The sequence below is a fragment of the Ranitomeya imitator genome, chromosome 6 (genome assembly GCF_032444005.1).
Source record: "Ranitomeya imitator isolate aRanImi1 chromosome 6, aRanImi1.pri, whole genome shotgun sequence".
Classification (NCBI taxonomy): Eukaryota; Metazoa; Chordata; class Amphibia; order Anura; family Dendrobatidae; genus Ranitomeya; species Ranitomeya imitator.
This window is the reverse complement of record NC_091287.1, coordinates 478,142,242-478,158,423: the sequence shown is the minus strand read 5'-3', so window position 1 is coordinate 478,158,423 and position 16,182 is coordinate 478,142,242. Positions and strand designations below refer to the sequence as shown.

Sequence of the window (16,182 nt, the reverse complement as noted above, 5' to 3'; positions counted from 1 at the left end):
TCCAGCACAAGATCTATGAGGGTGGGAGGCCGTTCACATCAAAACAGCAGCTCTAGGAAGCTAATCTGACTTCATGCAAAGACATACAAGCAGAAACTCTCCAAAAACTCAAGAATGCAATAATTGTGAAGGTGATATCAAAGAAGGGTCCTATGTAATGTAACTTGGCCTGTTAGGATGTTTTGGAGTTAAATCGCTTTCTTGGTCAGTGAATGTGACCTCCTAATGCTGCAAATTCCACAAATGAGCATTTTCAGTTCTTTAAAACATATCAAATGTTTAAAAATTCTACTGTGCCTAATAATTTGGAACATTGCATTTTGAGTTTTTTTTTTTTTTTTTGAGATTATACTGTTATCATTGGGAGGTTTCTTCAATAAAATTCGATGTATAATCTAACGGGTGATGACTTTTATTAGACTGACTCATTTGCACCGACCACTTAGGAAAATCCGAGAAAAATGTAATCTGCATAATAATTTGGAACATAGTGTAGAGTCCATCCGTTCACCTTTTCTGCATCATGCAAAGACACGGTGGTTGGAACCAAAGATCTCAAATGTGGACTCATCAGACCAAAGCACAGATTTCCACTGGTCTAATGTCCACTCCTTGTATTCTTTAGCCCAAACAAGTCTCTTCTGCTTATTGCCTGTCCTTAGCAGTGGTTTCCTAGCAGCTATTTTACCATGAAGGCCTGCTGCACAAAGTCTCCTCTTAACAGTTGTTGTAGAGATGTGTCTGCTGCTAGACCTCTGTGTGGCATTGACCTGGTCTCTAAGGCTACGTTCAGATTAGCGTTGCGCGCCGCTGCGTCGGAGACGCAACGCACGACGCACGAAAAAACGCGCGCAAACGCACGCAAAAACGGACGCTTGTTGCATTTTCTTGCGTCTGACGCTAGCGTCAAAAACTACGCACGTGTCGGAAAACGCAACAAGAAAAACGCATGCGTCCCCCATGTTAAACATAGGGGCGCATGACGCGTGCGTCGCCGCTGCGTTTCCCGACGCAGCGTCGGGAAACGCTAATCTGAACGTGGCCTAATCTGAGCTGCTGTTAACCTGCGATTTCGGAGGCTGGTGACTCGGATAAACTTATCCTCAGAAGCAGAGGTGACTCTTGGTCTTCCTTTCCTGGGGCGGTCCTCATGTGAGCCAGTTTCTTTGTAGCGCTTGATGGTTTTTGCAACTGCATTTAGCGACACTTTCAAAGTTTTCCCAATTTTTCGGACTGACCTTCATTTCTTAAAGTAATGATGGACACTCGCTTTTCTTTACTTGGCTGCTTTTTTCTTGCCATAATACAAATTCCAACAGTCTATTCAGTAGGACTATCAGCTGTGTATCCACCAGACTTCTGCACAACACAACTGATGGTCCGAACTCCATTTATAAGGCAAGAAATCCCACTTATTAAACCTGACAGGGCACACCTGTGAAGTGAAAACCATTTCCGGTGACTACCTCTTGAAGCTCATCAAGAGAATGTGAAGAGTGTGCAAAGCAGTCATCAAAGCAAAAGGTGGCTACTTTGAAGAACCTAGAATATAAGACATAACAAAAAAGTGTGAAACAACTGAAATTAAGTATATAATTCCACATGTGTTAATTCATAGTTTTGATGCCTTCAGTGTGAATTTACAATTTTCATAGTCATGAAAAATCTTTAAATGAGAAGGTGTGTCCAAACTTTTGGTCTGTACTGTACGCTCCGCAAAAGACAGCTTCATAAAAAAAGTACCCATTAAAATTCATGAAAAACATGGATAGAACCGTACATGAAAAATGGACGTTTTAATGAGGCCTTATTGGGAATAATTTTTCCTCAAAGAAATAAGTGCGAAACAAGTGATGATATAGTGTAATAAAACATCTAAAGAAAATCATTGTTCAGTCATATCCTGAGGGCCACAAGGTTTTCATCTTTTGTTTACAGAGCTCTAAGATTATGATCTACATATCGTCACTCAGACCTATTCCTCTACATAGTTTACTCATTACTTTGGAAGTTAAAGGGAACCTGCCACTTGAAAAAACGCTATTAACCTGCAGATACAGGGTTAATCTGCATGTTAATAGCGTTCTGAACCTGCCCAGCACGTGCACTTAGAGGAATAAAGTTCATTTCCTCTCGGCAGTGGGGCTCTAGTACAGGTGCTAGTTTAGTTCAGTGCAGTGCAGGTTCAGAACACTATTAAAACATGCTGTTAATCTGCAGGTAACATGACAGGTTCCCTTTAATAGTCTGTATACTTCCATCTTACATGATGTACTTACATCTGTAGTTGATCACCTTCCATAGGGCAGCATGGTGGCTCAGTGGATAGCACTGCAGCCTTGCAGTGCTTGAGTCCTGGGTTCTAATCCCACCTTGGACAACATCTGCAAGGAGTTTGTATGTCCTCCTCGTGTTTGCGTGGGTTTCCTCCGGGTTCTCCGGTTTCCCCCCACACTCCAAAGACATACTGATAGGGAATTTAGATTGTGAGCCCCATCGGGGACAGTGATGATAATGTGTGCAAAAACTGTAAAGCGCTGCGGAATATGTTAGCGCTATATAAAAATAAAGATTATTATACTATTCCCAATTATCTACACACTAGATTTCTTTTTGTTTGGAATTACTGCTGGATGAAAACAATTTTATTTTTGGGAGTGATTTTTTTTTTCAAAAGAAAGGTACCGCAATGGGCTCTAACATAGCCCCACCTTATGCCAATTGTTTTATGGCAATGTTTGAAGTGGATCGTGTATATAATCATCCTCTGTTTTCACACTTAATGGAATGGCCCCATTACATTGATGATCTTATTGGATTTGGTATGGAAATGTACAACCTTTCAACACGTTCTAGAATTTTATTAACTTTGATGACCCTGCCCTGCAGTTTACCTCAAACATTAACAATTTGCAAATCATTTTTGACATCATGCTTAAAAAGAAACCTTTTTTTTTTTAATCTACAGAGGTTTTTAGAAGCAGGTTTCAGTGCACACTGTGCATAGGCAAAAAGCTACCAATCAGTGGGGTTAAGGTAATACAGAGCTTATGAATATGAAGAACTACATGGCAGCAAATTTACTAGTCCACTAGTGATAATCTCCTGGTGATAAACCAGCAATGTTATCAAGCCTATAGCAATCAGCCCAGTAGGTGACAAATCGCTAGAATCAGGGCCTCTGCTCCTACATTATACCGCTTTCAGATTAGAAGGCAAAAATCTGGTGACCAATTCCCTTTAAAAAAAAATTAGACTCAAGTGTCAACCACAATGAGTGAAAAGTCTCTCAACTCACACCAGATTACAACACAGAGCATATGGGTACGATTTATCACAATGCAAAAATATGCCATCAACTATATAAATGATGACTTGCCATCATAATTACATGTCATTCATACTTACCTTTATCATTCCTATTGGTTTTACTTGTGCGGCTATACCAGATTTCTAATTGTTTCCCAATATCCTGATATTGATCTTTTGTACTATGTATTGGGAGTTTTTTCCTTTCAATTTCTTATGTATTGTATAGACTGTGACCAAGGTCTGAAGTGGAAATGTTGGCCGACTTTATGCTTCTGCAGCTACACATGCTGATGACTTAAGATATAGCGTATAACTTTTATTATCTACAGCTTTGGTGTTCCTTTGTCCTGGAAACTCCTTTATACTAAGATTATTATGTCTTCATTTCAGTTTATCTTGATTTTGCCATTTCTTCTGTTGTAACAAATCATAAACTGACCACTCTTACTGCGAAGAAGCCCTTCCTGCAATAATAATCACTTTTTTTCCCCTGAAAATGATGTCCCCAACTTTGTTGAGCCATTGTGTTGTGCCAGGTCTCGGTGTTAACCCTTTGTATATCGTCTCAGGCGTAATGTGCCCAAAATATCTGGTTTGTCAGAAGAGATCTTGCCTTGATAAAAGTGGTGTGCTTTATTATTAGAACAAGACCTTTTTTTTTTTCTACACACAAAAGAATTACCTTGCCAGTCCTCCATAATCAAGACCTTCTTCACCCCGAAACATAACGTATAATCGTCGTCTTAAGTCATAAGGCTTCAGGGCCATTATCTGTACGGGAGAGAGGGAAAAGAGAGGGAGACCTTTGTGAACTTGTGCTTTCATCGATTTCTACAAGTCTACACTTTCTGAATTCATGAATGCTAAATATGTCGGAGCAGAATTAACTGTAGGTGAAAGGCAATGAAGAAACTGGGTCAGGGCGGCTTTGTGCTCTGCTCCTTCCTCACTATGTGGGGCAATGAACTGCACGTCGCTACTCTGCACCGGCACCAAGTAGTCACTTCTGACAGCCCGCACTAAAGCAAACCTCCTCCGAAAAATCACAGTTTAGCCAAGACTTCTCGTGTGCCACCTCTGGGTCCTGTACTTTACCTAGTAATGTCAGCCAGTTATGAGGAGGCTCATTATAGGTGGTGCAGACACACTTAGGCTCTTCTGTCTGTGGGGGTCCAAAATATCTATAATATCCTATATGTTATAGAAGGAAACTAATACTATAAATAAGTGATATCTGGGGGCCAGGCTACAGGTTTTGCTTATACAACGCCATCATATCGCATAGCGGTTTACAGACATTAACACTATCTCCGTTGGGGCTGCTCACAATCTAAACCCGGAGGAAACCCATGGAAACCTGGGAAGAACATAAAAACTCCTTGCAGAAGTTGTCCCAGTGCTGCAAAGCTACAGTAACAAATCAGGAAAATCCGCTATTAGATCTGTGTTTTCTTAGGAAATGAGGGAACAATTGTTACGTTTTTGCAGCAGGAGCCTCTCCCGTTTGCAACAAGACAAAAAATAAATAACTAAGCTCCGTCCGCCTCCTGGCTAGGGGGGCAAAGCCAAAACGACTTGTATTATACTGTAACTAATGGAGATGGAACTGCTCAGCAGAAGATTAACAGTTGTACTCTATTGGACAACCCCTTATTAATAGAGCTAGGGAGGTGGGCAGGTAAAAAGAAAAAAATATGAAAGGTGAATGTGGGTGCAAATGGGCTGTAACGCTCACATGACGCCTCCGCTGAATATGGATCCCAGACGACCAGCAACAAATGCAGCTGTGAGTATGAAGGAGCAGTAATGGTCCATGTGACTATTATGGGCACACATAGGGTGTATGGTGGGATCCCGGGTGGCTAGCCCCCTCTTACCACTAAGACGCACCTGCTGAAAAGAGTCCTCGAATAGCGTCTGCCTGGATACGGTTATCTTCACATGGCTCGGCAAGGCATTGGACTGTAAAGAAGTTTGGAGATTAGTAATCATGTCATGTGTAGCGAGTCGGGGGCAGAACACCCTGCGGTACGGAGAGGAGTCAGACGCCACCGTCACCTTACATCACAGCCCGCCCGCGCCATTACAGCACTGCCTTTAAAAATGATTACCTGACACAAATAACGAAAATGGGCGAGCTTCCACCGAAAACTGCGCTCATAAGCAATCTGGGGCCCCTTCGTCCTGAAAACAAATAGAAAATATTTTAGAAAAAAAAAAAAACACTGGCTACACTGAAGATATATCATACTATAGGGCCACTTTACAAATCGGAGCGTCCCATAGTAACCCAACTGTCCAGGGGACCGCATGCACTACAGCTCGTAGGTTTAGGTCATGGAATATTAGTAATCATGTTAAAGGGATGGTCGGTCATCCCAGTTTGTTTTTAATTATTTTAAGGTGTGCCAATGCAGAAATTAACAGATCGGGGCCAATACATCAGGCAGTGATTGCTTGATCTGACCCTATTTTTTTTTTTTGCGCAACTTGGAAAATGGGAGGAACTCAGTCAAGAGGGGGCGTGGTGTAAATCACAACCTCTTACTGGTCGGCGAATGGCAACTGATTAATTTGGCGCACCTTACCTCAGAGCACACTATCATCATCGCCGCACAAAGCACTAGTCTGGATGAATCGGTGCCATAGTTTTAATGAAAAAAAATGCCTGCTGTTTTCTATCTAGAGCTCCTATGCATAACTGTTTCCATGGCAACAGACTACATGCACACAGTGTAGTCGGGAAGCAGTAGGGTTGAGCTGGGATTTTTTTAAATTTTTTTTTTTTTTACGTTTTTTTTTTACGTTTCTGGACATCAGGTCCTCAGGTCCTCATCTACCGGGACATATATAAATCCGTTGCTCCTGCACAATATTTTAAAAGCACATACAGAAATCATGGCAGATGAGCATCAAAGTAAAACAACATATTGATCCAATCTTCTAGACTAGTTTGAAGTCTAAGAAATCGTTCAAGACCAAAAGAAATTTATTGGACAGATGGGTTGAAGGGTTTTGCTTATAGCAGCCATTGAGCGCGTAGGATCAGGGATATATAGCAAGGCGCACTCTGCACTGAAGCCACGGTGCATGCAGGCTCCTCCAGACTCCTGTCTGCCCACCATCAGCCGATACAGCAGGGTGGGAGACCGTGACATGCGTGGGATCAGCCCGTATTACAAGACACAGGTAGATAATGTACTCTGATACAACCCCATCAAATTCCCTCACGTCACAGCCTGACCACAGACGAGGTCTCACGAATACTTATGTGACTTCTTAGGTTAAGTTTGAGATGTGACGTGTGGAGGCGAGGAGATTACCAACCCTGAAGAACACACCTTGCACTAACATGTCTGACCAGTAAGGAACAATGTGGATCTTCAGGGAAAAAAAACTATTTCCTTAAAGGCAATCATTCATTGCAATATGACTGTTCCAACCAAGCACACAAATTCAGTGCATCCTGGGCCTGGCCGAGTCGCTCTCAGTCACCGTCTCACCTGCACATTTTCCATCTTTCACTGCCCTCCTTCTCCATGGTTCAATGTGATAAAACCAAAAATGTCAAAGTAGGGCAGGGATAGTTAGGTGGGAAGGTGCACTGTTTGGGTAGGGTGCCCCGAGCACCTGTGATTGGTTTGAACAGTTATTTTGCACAGACAGAAGTACTGAAAAAACTAAATAAATGAGCTGGAGCAGAAGTTCCTATACGTGCACTGTGTAAGAGCAAGCTCACACTGTGGCCATTACACAGACAAAACCCAAGATAAAAACAAAATGAGCATCCCTCCTCCCTCTCACAGACATACGTTCCCTACACAATGCTGATGACGCTGCCGCTCTATACAACACAATAGCAGAAGCTTTGGAATCTCTTGCTCCTCTCACACATACCAAAGCTCGCAAAATCAACAGACAGCCCTGGCACACCAGCCTGACCAAAGAACTGAGGCGAGCTTCCAGGGCTGCAGAGCGGAGATGGAAAAGATCCCACTCCAACGAGCACTTCATCGCATTCAAACAGTCCTTCACTACTTTCAAGGCCACACTCGCCACAGCTAAACAAACCTACTTCTCTTCTCTCATCCTCCCTGTCTCACAACCCTAAACAGTAATTCAACACCTTCAATTCTCTCCTCCGTCCCCCAGCACCTCCTCCCTCCCCACTTATCTCCGCTGAAGACTTTGCCTCATTTTCCAAGCAGAAGATTGATAACATCAGAGACAGTTTTGGTCAACAACCCACAGAGCCCTTCCTCCCAACTACCCAGCCCTCCACTTCGAAAACCAACTTCACCACCATTAAAGAAGATCGATTCTCCACTCTACTCTCAAGATCGCATCTCACCACCTGTGCACTTGACCCCATCCCTTCCCACTTCATCCCAAACCTCGCCACAGTCTTCATCCCAACCCTAAACCATCTCTTCAACCTATCACTAACAACTGGTGTTTTCCCCCTCAAGCTTTAAACATGCCTCAATCACACCTATCCTCAAAAAGCCCTCTCTTGACCCATCCTCTGTATCTAGCTATCGCCCTATATCACTTCTCCCTTATGCCTCCAAACTACTGGAACAACACGTTTACCTTGAACTGTCCTCCCATCTATCTTCCTGCTCCCTCTTCGACTGCTTACAATCAGGCTTCCAGTCACACCACTCCACTAAAACTGCCCTAACTAACGTCACCAATGACCTATTAACCGCCAAGAGCAAGCAACACTACTCTGTCCTCCTCCTCTTGGTCCTGTCCTCTGCCTTTGACACAGTGGACCATTCCCTATTACTACAGATTCTCTCATCTCTTGGCATCACAGACTTGGCTCTATCCTGGATCTCATCATACCTAACACACCGGACATTCAGCGTCTCCCACTCACACACCACCTCCTCACCTAGCCCCCTATCTGTCGGAGTCCCACAAGGTTCAGTCCTAGGGCCCCTGCTCTTCTCCGTTTACACCTTTGGCCTGGGACAGCTCATAGAATCTCACGGTTTTCAGTATCATCTCTATGCTGGTGACACAGATCTACATCTCTGGACCAGATATCACCTCCCTACTAACCAGAATCCCTCAATGTCTATCCGTTATTTCATCCTTCTCCGCTAGATTTCTAAAACTTAATATGGACAAAACAGAATTCATCATCTTTCCCCCATCTCACGCAACCCCTCCAACGAACCTATCCATTACAGTAAATGACTGCCCGCTCTCCCCAAGTCCCACAAGCCCGCTGTCTCGGGGTACTCCTTGACACTAATCTCTCCTTCAAACCACATACAGTGGGGCAAAAAAGTATTTAGTCAGTCAGCAATAGTGCAAGTTCCACCACTTAAAAAGATGAGAGGCGTCTGTAATTATAATATTCTATCTATTTATAATAGATTGGAGGTGTGCGAGAGTGTTAGAGGGGAGGCCACAGAGCAGGAGGTTACAGTAGTCAAGGCGAGAGATGATGAGGGCATGGACTAGGGTATTTGCAGATTCTTGGTTTAGGAATGTACGGATCCGGGAAATATTTTTGAGTTGAAGGTGGCAGGAAGTGGAAAGGGCTTGGATACAGTGGGGCAAAAAAGTATTTAGTCAGTCAGCAATAGTGCAAGTTCCACCACTTAAAAAGATGAGAGGCGTCTGTAATTTACATCATAGGTAGACCTCAACTATGGGAGACAAACTGAGAAAAAAAAATCCAGAAAATCACATTGTCTGTTTTTTTAACATTTTATTTGCATATTATGGTGGAAAATAAGTATTTGGTCAGAAACAAAATTTCATCTCAATACTTTGTAATATATCCTTTGTTGGCAATGACAGAGGTCAAACGTTTTCTGTAAGTCTTCACAAGGTTGCCACACACTGTTGTTGGTATGTTGGCCCATTCCTCCATGCAGATCTCCTCTAGAGCAGTGATGTTTTTGGCTTTTCGCTTGGCAACACGGACTTTCAACTCCCTCCAAAGGTTTTCTATAGGGTTGAGATCTGGAGACTGGCTAGGCCACTCCAGGACCTTGAAATGCTTCTTACGAAGCCACTCCTTCGTTGCCCTGGCGGTGTGCTTTGGATCATTGTCATGTTGAAAGACCCAGCCACGTTTCATCTTCAATGCCCTTGCTGATGGAAGGAGGTTTGCACTCAAAATCTCACGATACATGGCCCCATTCATTCTTTCATGTACCCGGATCAGTCGTCCTGGCCCCTTTGCAGAGAAACAGCCCCAAAGCATGATGTTTCTACCACCATGCTTTACAGTAGGTATGGTGTTTGATGGATGCAACTCAGTATTCTTTTTCCTCCAAACACGACAAGTTGTGTTTCTACGAAACAGTTCCAGTTTGGTTTCATCAGACCATAGGACATTCTCCCAAAACTCCTCTGGATCATCCAAATGCTCTCTAGCAAACTTCAGACGGGCCCGGACATGTACTGGCTTAAGCAGTGGGACACGGCTGGCACTGCAGGATCTGAGTCCATGGTGGCGTAGTGTGTTACTTATGGTAGGCCTTGTTACATTGGTCCCAGCTCTCTGCAGTTCATTCACTAGGTCCCCCCGCGTGGTTCTGGGATTTTTGCTCACCGTTCTTGTGATCATTCTGACCCCACGGGGTGGGATTTTGCGTGGAGCCCCAGATCGAGGGAGATTATCAGTGGTCTTGTATGTCTTCCATTTTCTAATTATTGCTCCCACTGTTGATTTCTTCACTCCAAGCTGGTTGGCTATTGCAGATTCAGGCTTCCCAGCCTGGTGCAGGGCTACAATTTTGTTTCTGGTGTCCTTTGACAGCTCTTTGGTCTTCACCATAGTGGAGTTTGGAGTCAGACTGTTTGAGGGTGTGCACAGGTGTCTTTTTATACTGATAACAAGTTTAAACAGGTGCCATTACTACAGGTAATGAGTGGAGGAAAGAGGAGACTCTTAAAGAAGAAGTTACAGGTCTGTGAGAGCCAGAAATCTTGATTGTTTGTTTCTGACCAAATACTTATTTTCCACCATAATATGCAAATAAAATGTTAAAGAAACAGACAATGTGATTTTCTGGATTTTTTTTTCTCAGTTTGTCTCCCATAGTTGAGGTCTACCTATGATGTAAATTACAGACGCCTCTCATCTTTTTAAGTGGTGGAACTTGCACTATTGCTGACTGACTACATACTTTTTTGCCCCACTGTACGTACATAGTGCCGTCACTATGGTCAGGAAGGATCTGGTCTGCATTATGGACACGTCGTCCGTACGGGTCGCAGTGTGGACACATCTACAGAATTATATGGGAATATGGACGGCATAACCACGGAGAACACAACATGAGAATGTGAAGAAAGCAGCACATCAGATGAGCCAAACAGAAATAAAACACTGCACCGAAGATCTATACATGCCGCATGTATAGTCTTCACATGGAGAAGCCGGCGGATACAGAACAGCATCATATACACATGTACACCAAGCAGTGCGGCCGGGAGCACACAGGTGACTGTATGGCAGGGGATGAATGAATCCCACTCAACACAAGCAATCACTGGGAGCAGCGGCTGTTGTTCCAGGCCGCGCTTCATCTTCACAGCCCATCATTATGGAGAAAAGCAGCAATGAATGATCTGCAGCTGCCATCATCACAAGACCACTTGTGTGCTCCAAACCCGAGTGCTATGTCCCAACATGAGCTGTAGCGCCGCGCGGAGCGGACCGCCGCTCGCTGATGCTTCCCGGTACTTACACTGATGACTTTCCAGTCCGGGGGTCACTGAAAGTAGTGGTCTTTAAGTTGTGATCTACAAAGTACTTTACCCCTTCTCTCGTGTACCGAATTTCCCAGCCCTCGGGTAAGGGGTCCTCATTTTGTAAACTGTGGGGAGGGAGCAACCATTAATAAGAAGCCTTCATACAGAACACACAAGTTATGCACTGCCAGTAGTCGTAGTTTGGGATTTTAGTAAATGCAATTATTTCCTACAAAATAAGAATGTGCACACATCCCGTCATCAGACTCTGCACTGGGCCGTACCTCTGTTACTCCTCCTGGGCATAACTAGTACAATATGGTGGGTCCCTATACCGTCTGCCCCGACAGCAGCCATGGACACTATGTACGGCTCCATCATTACAGGGAAACCGATGTATCCATATAGGAGCCCAAAAGGAATAACAGAGGAGCGGCACCGCACAAGAAGCATTTACTAAGACAGAAATGTAAGGAGAGCTGCGGCGGGTCCTCCTTAAAGGGGTGATGGCCGGAGGTGGTCTGGATTATGGAGACAGCAGAGTGTCTGCGCTTCTCTGCTTTCTTAGAAGTAGTGGATGAGTTATGGAAACAGCTTAGCACAGATCAACGGCAATATCTGTAATCCCCCGTTACCTCTGCTCTTCTATCTCCGCTATGAATGGCTGACCGGTGAATGCACTTTAAAAAAAAATGTTTTTACCCATAGAAAACTTGCTTTATGAGGGTCAGTGGAGCCTGAGAATAATCAGAAGTCAAGCTACAAAAAAGTATATGTGTACCCATCATCTCTCCTGACAACCCTCCTCCGGCATCATACTGACTTATGTCCTGATGGCAGGGATGAGACAAGCAGCGGTTCACATGCCACCCGCAGTCCTCTGTGCACCCTCTCTGCCTCTACAGCTGTGGGGGGCAAATACTACAGCACCAAGGCAATAGCAGGAGGAAAAACCCAATAAGGTGGGCCCCGCTGACTAATCTGTGGTTCCCGGTATTTGTACGTACAAGGTAGAGGGAAGGGAAACAACTTGGTGGACAGCCAGGAAGTGGTCTGCTCCGACCAGGCAAAAATCACATGCAGGGTCACAGCAAAAAAAAAAATAAAAATCAAACTTATATACCGGAAAGTACACAGCACCGTGGAGGTGTGACGAGCGCACAGTCCTAGCCATGTGGGTACGATCACGCACATTGGTCTGGTCGGGATCTTGCAGCACCATTATTATATCGCAGAGGACAGAAGTTGCATAGTTGGAAATTACTAAATTTTGGAACATGTGAAGTCCAACATGGCCAACAATAAAGAAGCAAGGTCATGCTAAGACTACGGCACACACGGAGGTGCGGCTCTAGTATGTGCTCTGAGTGATCGTACCCGCAGGGCGCAGCTCATCCAGGACTGCAGCAGACCACGCCAACCATCCTCTGCCAGTGTCAGCAGGAAGAGGACAGGCGGGATGTGACCGGATGGGAGGAAGACTCGTCTATCTGCACTCACTGTCAGGGGCGAGATATACTCCATGTAGTGAATGAAAACTGACTTCTAACTGATTTCCACTTGTATCCAAGACTGTTAACATATAAGCCCCAGTGCTGCAAGCCTTTATAGGAATCCGTCAGCAGGTTATTGCTACGTAATCTGAGAGCAGAATGATGTAGGGGCAGACACCCTGATTCCTGCGATATGTCACTTACTGGTCTGCTTGTTCTATTTCTGATAAAATCCCTGTTTTCTCTGCTGCAGATCTATGTATATCCCTCTCTGATTGGCAGTGTCCTGTGTACACTGTGCATAGGCAGAACGCTGGCAATCAGTTGTGGGAGTGCGGCTATACAGAGCTCATCTATATGGAGGACTCCTGCTGATAAAACACGGATTTTATCAAAACGACAACAAGCAGCCAAGTAAGTGACACATTTCTGGAAAACTTGGTGACATTACTTTTAAAAGGAATTTTAACTAATTAACAAAAAAAAAAGTTGCAGATCTCTGCTTGCTGTGACTCAATGGAGGCCATTATTACTTACACTCAGCAAATAAAAACTCCTGGTCATCGGATGATCACACAGATTCTAGCAATAACCGTATCATTAGGGTACGGACACAGGTCGCACCCATCACGTGCGCAGGAGACTACATAAATGTATTGGCTAAATGCCGCATGATTATTGTCCCATGACAGAGGAAACACAGCCAGATCGCCTGACGTGCACCTTGTGACCAGCCCACGACCGATTTTTAAGCCCTTAAAGTGAAGGTTTCTATACAAGACCTGCAAGCAGAGATCTGGAGGAGAGTGAAGAATGTGAAATCCATTAGAATAAACTATTATGCAAAAAAAAAAATTAGTAATGTAACTGGTTCCTAAAAAAATGTAGAAAATGATGTCTTCAGAATACTGGTCTATCCTTCAAAGGTCCCCAGGGTGTGAGGGGCGAGAGCTGCGCTCATTACTGCAGCATACGGACCTGCAGTGTATGATTCAGCCACAGGGTGGCGCTCACCGGGGCAGGTGTGGACACTAGTGATGGGTTACGCTTTAGGTACACAGCATTAGGGCAAACACCGGGGTATGGAAATAAAAGGAAAAGCATCTCTCCTTGAAGATGGAATGGAGCAATGTGATGGGCAGCTCTATCACAGAACACAATGGCAGCACCATACACCGCTCTGGACCCTACCCTTGAGTGCGAGGATCTTCCCACTGGGTAGTTTTTGTGTTGTGATTCACGAAATACACCCGATCTGTAGAGTCCACTCTTCTTTCTGGAAAACAAAGGGTGCAGAATAAGTGGTCGTTCCACGCGTGTATGTCCAAGGGTGTAATAATAATAGGGGATCTCATACCCCAGCCTGGCGGTAACGGACCCAAGGGATCGTTCTCTGCTGATAACATGGAAGCCTAGAAACAAACAGTTCATATCTTACTACTAGTAATGAACACAACACATCTGCTGATGGCCACCAAATACAGAGGGCAATATGTGTGTGATGTGCTATGTATAATACATAGGTATGTGATATTCATGGATGGAAGTATGCAATGTATGTGTAATGTATGTATGTATAATGTGTATATGTATTTATGTGCTGTGTATGTAGATAAGTATGAAGTGTGATATGTATGCATGTACGTAGTATATGTGTGTAATGTGTATGCATGTATGTATATGTGTGCTATGTATGTATACGTGTGTGTGATGTATATATGTGCGTGTGTGTTCTCTGTATCACATGTGACGTCACTATTGCAGTAGTTCTGTGATAGCCGCGTGGCACGATGGTTACGGGTGGCACCAGGACAGAGGTGGGCTGGCATTACCGAGTAGAGGTATCGCTGGTTGAACTGCTGCATGGCTCCCTGGAGTTGATTGCGCTGTGACTGCCACTGCTCAAAATTTCGAACAGATTCCATGGTAGGTCTCTGCCATGTTGTAGTTCTAGTGTTATGGTCAACATAGTACACCCTGCCACGATCATCTACCCTTCTTTCCCATCTGAAAGACAAAAAATATGTATTTTAATGCCATTATAGAATAAAAAATATATTAGCCACACACATACATAGTACTATCCTCCTCCGGCAACATTGTGCAGAGGGCGCCGAGTGCTCTTATCTCCTCAGTCTGCGCAGGGCCGGGGAGCTCCAGAGCCGTCCTGCGCAATGCAAGGAGGCAACAATTCTGTAAGTAAATTTTATTTTTTTTTTAACTTTCCTATAATATATATTTACACACGCACATTGTACTGTGCATTAGGCTGATTAATACAGCTATGGAATAAGCAGATTACTAGAACCTAAAGGGCTGGAGATATATCTGTATATACAGGGTAAGCGTGCACTCAAAAGCACAAGTGATGATACTTTATTTTTAGCAATTAACAAAACAAAAGTGAATAAAAAAAATAAAATAAAAAAAGTAAATCAAATCAGTATTTGGTGTGACCGCCCCTTGTCACGTCAATTATGAACCCAATTTATAACCCCAACCAAGAGCCTAAAAATTCCCCCCCCCCCCCAAAAAAAAAAGAAGGTTCAGGTACAAGGGGCTCACCCAGGCGGTAATGGCTGTGGTCGTTCCCATGTTGTAGTCCTTGTGTTATGATCAACGTAATAAGTTCTACCATGAGGATCCTTTCTCTGCTCCCATCTGCAAGGAAAGTGTTAATGGATCATTGCATTCTCAACCAATCAGACGATAGGTTTACAGAAATCCGTGACAGATCGGGATACTAGGTGTGTGTACATTAATCTCGTGGCTTGGTGATCGATTTAACGTTACAGATCCGGAGCTTACAGAATACAGACATGGTTTGTTTGTTTTTTTTTGCTAAAATCCCTTTTGCAATTGGGTTTCATCAAACATTTTTGAGCAGCCGCCTTCTACAGCCATTGTGTTGTATTATCCACTGCCGGCTGCAGAAGGAGTTAGGTAAGAATCCATCAGTGAGCTCTCTGTAACGGGAGCGCACTTAATGCTCATCTACCTTATTCTGAGCTGGTCCCTCTTAACTTATGAGCAGAAGAAAGTTGAGCTTAACTGTGGCCATAAATCAGCGTGGAGGAGCTTGGAAGAAGGAAGATGAGGAGTAGTAGACTGTCCCGTCAGAATGGGGTCACTGATGGGTTCTCATAACACAAGTGTTGTGCCAGCACGGTAGGACTCCCGTCTGCTGGCCGCACTTTCGACTTGTGTTCGCTCAAGGACCATTTTCTTAGAGGGAAAAACATTAGAAGGAATACAGCAATCTGAGCGCAGGGATAAGATCTCCCCCTGATCGTCCACAAGCTTTAGCTGATATTACTGCCCCGTCTGACATTGCTTCTTATAGGGGCTTACAAATTAGCAAAATCATACTTTTTTATTGCCCCAATGAATCTAAAATCAAAAATGAAACCTATTTGATTAAATCATGCTACCGTTTTGTGTCTATAGTATTCATGCGGAACGATGCGTCTCCATGGTTACAGACCAATGTTGTGCAGTCCGATCCAGCGGTCATACTCCCCTTCCGTCAGCCCCTACATTGTGCTAACATACCATAGAAATGCGAGGAAGAAGTAGGAAACCAGAAGCTCAGGAGAATGGCTGCGGGGTCAGACTACACAGGGTCTGTCTGTAGTCTGTTACCATGGAGACA

At 44.1% G+C, this 16,182-nt stretch overlaps 1 protein-coding gene across 2 annotated transcripts in view; it reads right to left on the bottom strand.

Annotated features, from left to right (window-relative positions):
- Positions 1 to 16,182, bottom strand: part of WWP1 (WW domain containing E3 ubiquitin protein ligase 1) — a 124,051-nt gene that overhangs the window by 17,804 nt on the left and 90,065 nt on the right. For both annotated transcript variants that reach the window (XM_069731570.1, XM_069731571.1), the window contains exons 9-16: positions 15,096 to 15,191; positions 14,363 to 14,537; positions 13,888 to 13,942; positions 13,722 to 13,806; positions 11,034 to 11,162; positions 5,424 to 5,496; positions 5,203 to 5,274; positions 3,995 to 4,083 (exon numbers count right to left, since the gene is read on the bottom strand). In XM_069731570.1, coding sequence (XP_069587671.1) covers positions 3,995 to 4,083; positions 5,203 to 5,274; positions 5,424 to 5,496; positions 11,034 to 11,162; positions 13,722 to 13,806; positions 13,888 to 13,942; positions 14,363 to 14,537; positions 15,096 to 15,191 — 774 coding nt within the window. The remainder of the gene's footprint in view (positions 1 to 3,994; positions 4,084 to 5,202; positions 5,275 to 5,423; positions 5,497 to 11,033; positions 11,163 to 13,721; positions 13,807 to 13,887; positions 13,943 to 14,362; positions 14,538 to 15,095; positions 15,192 to 16,182) is intronic.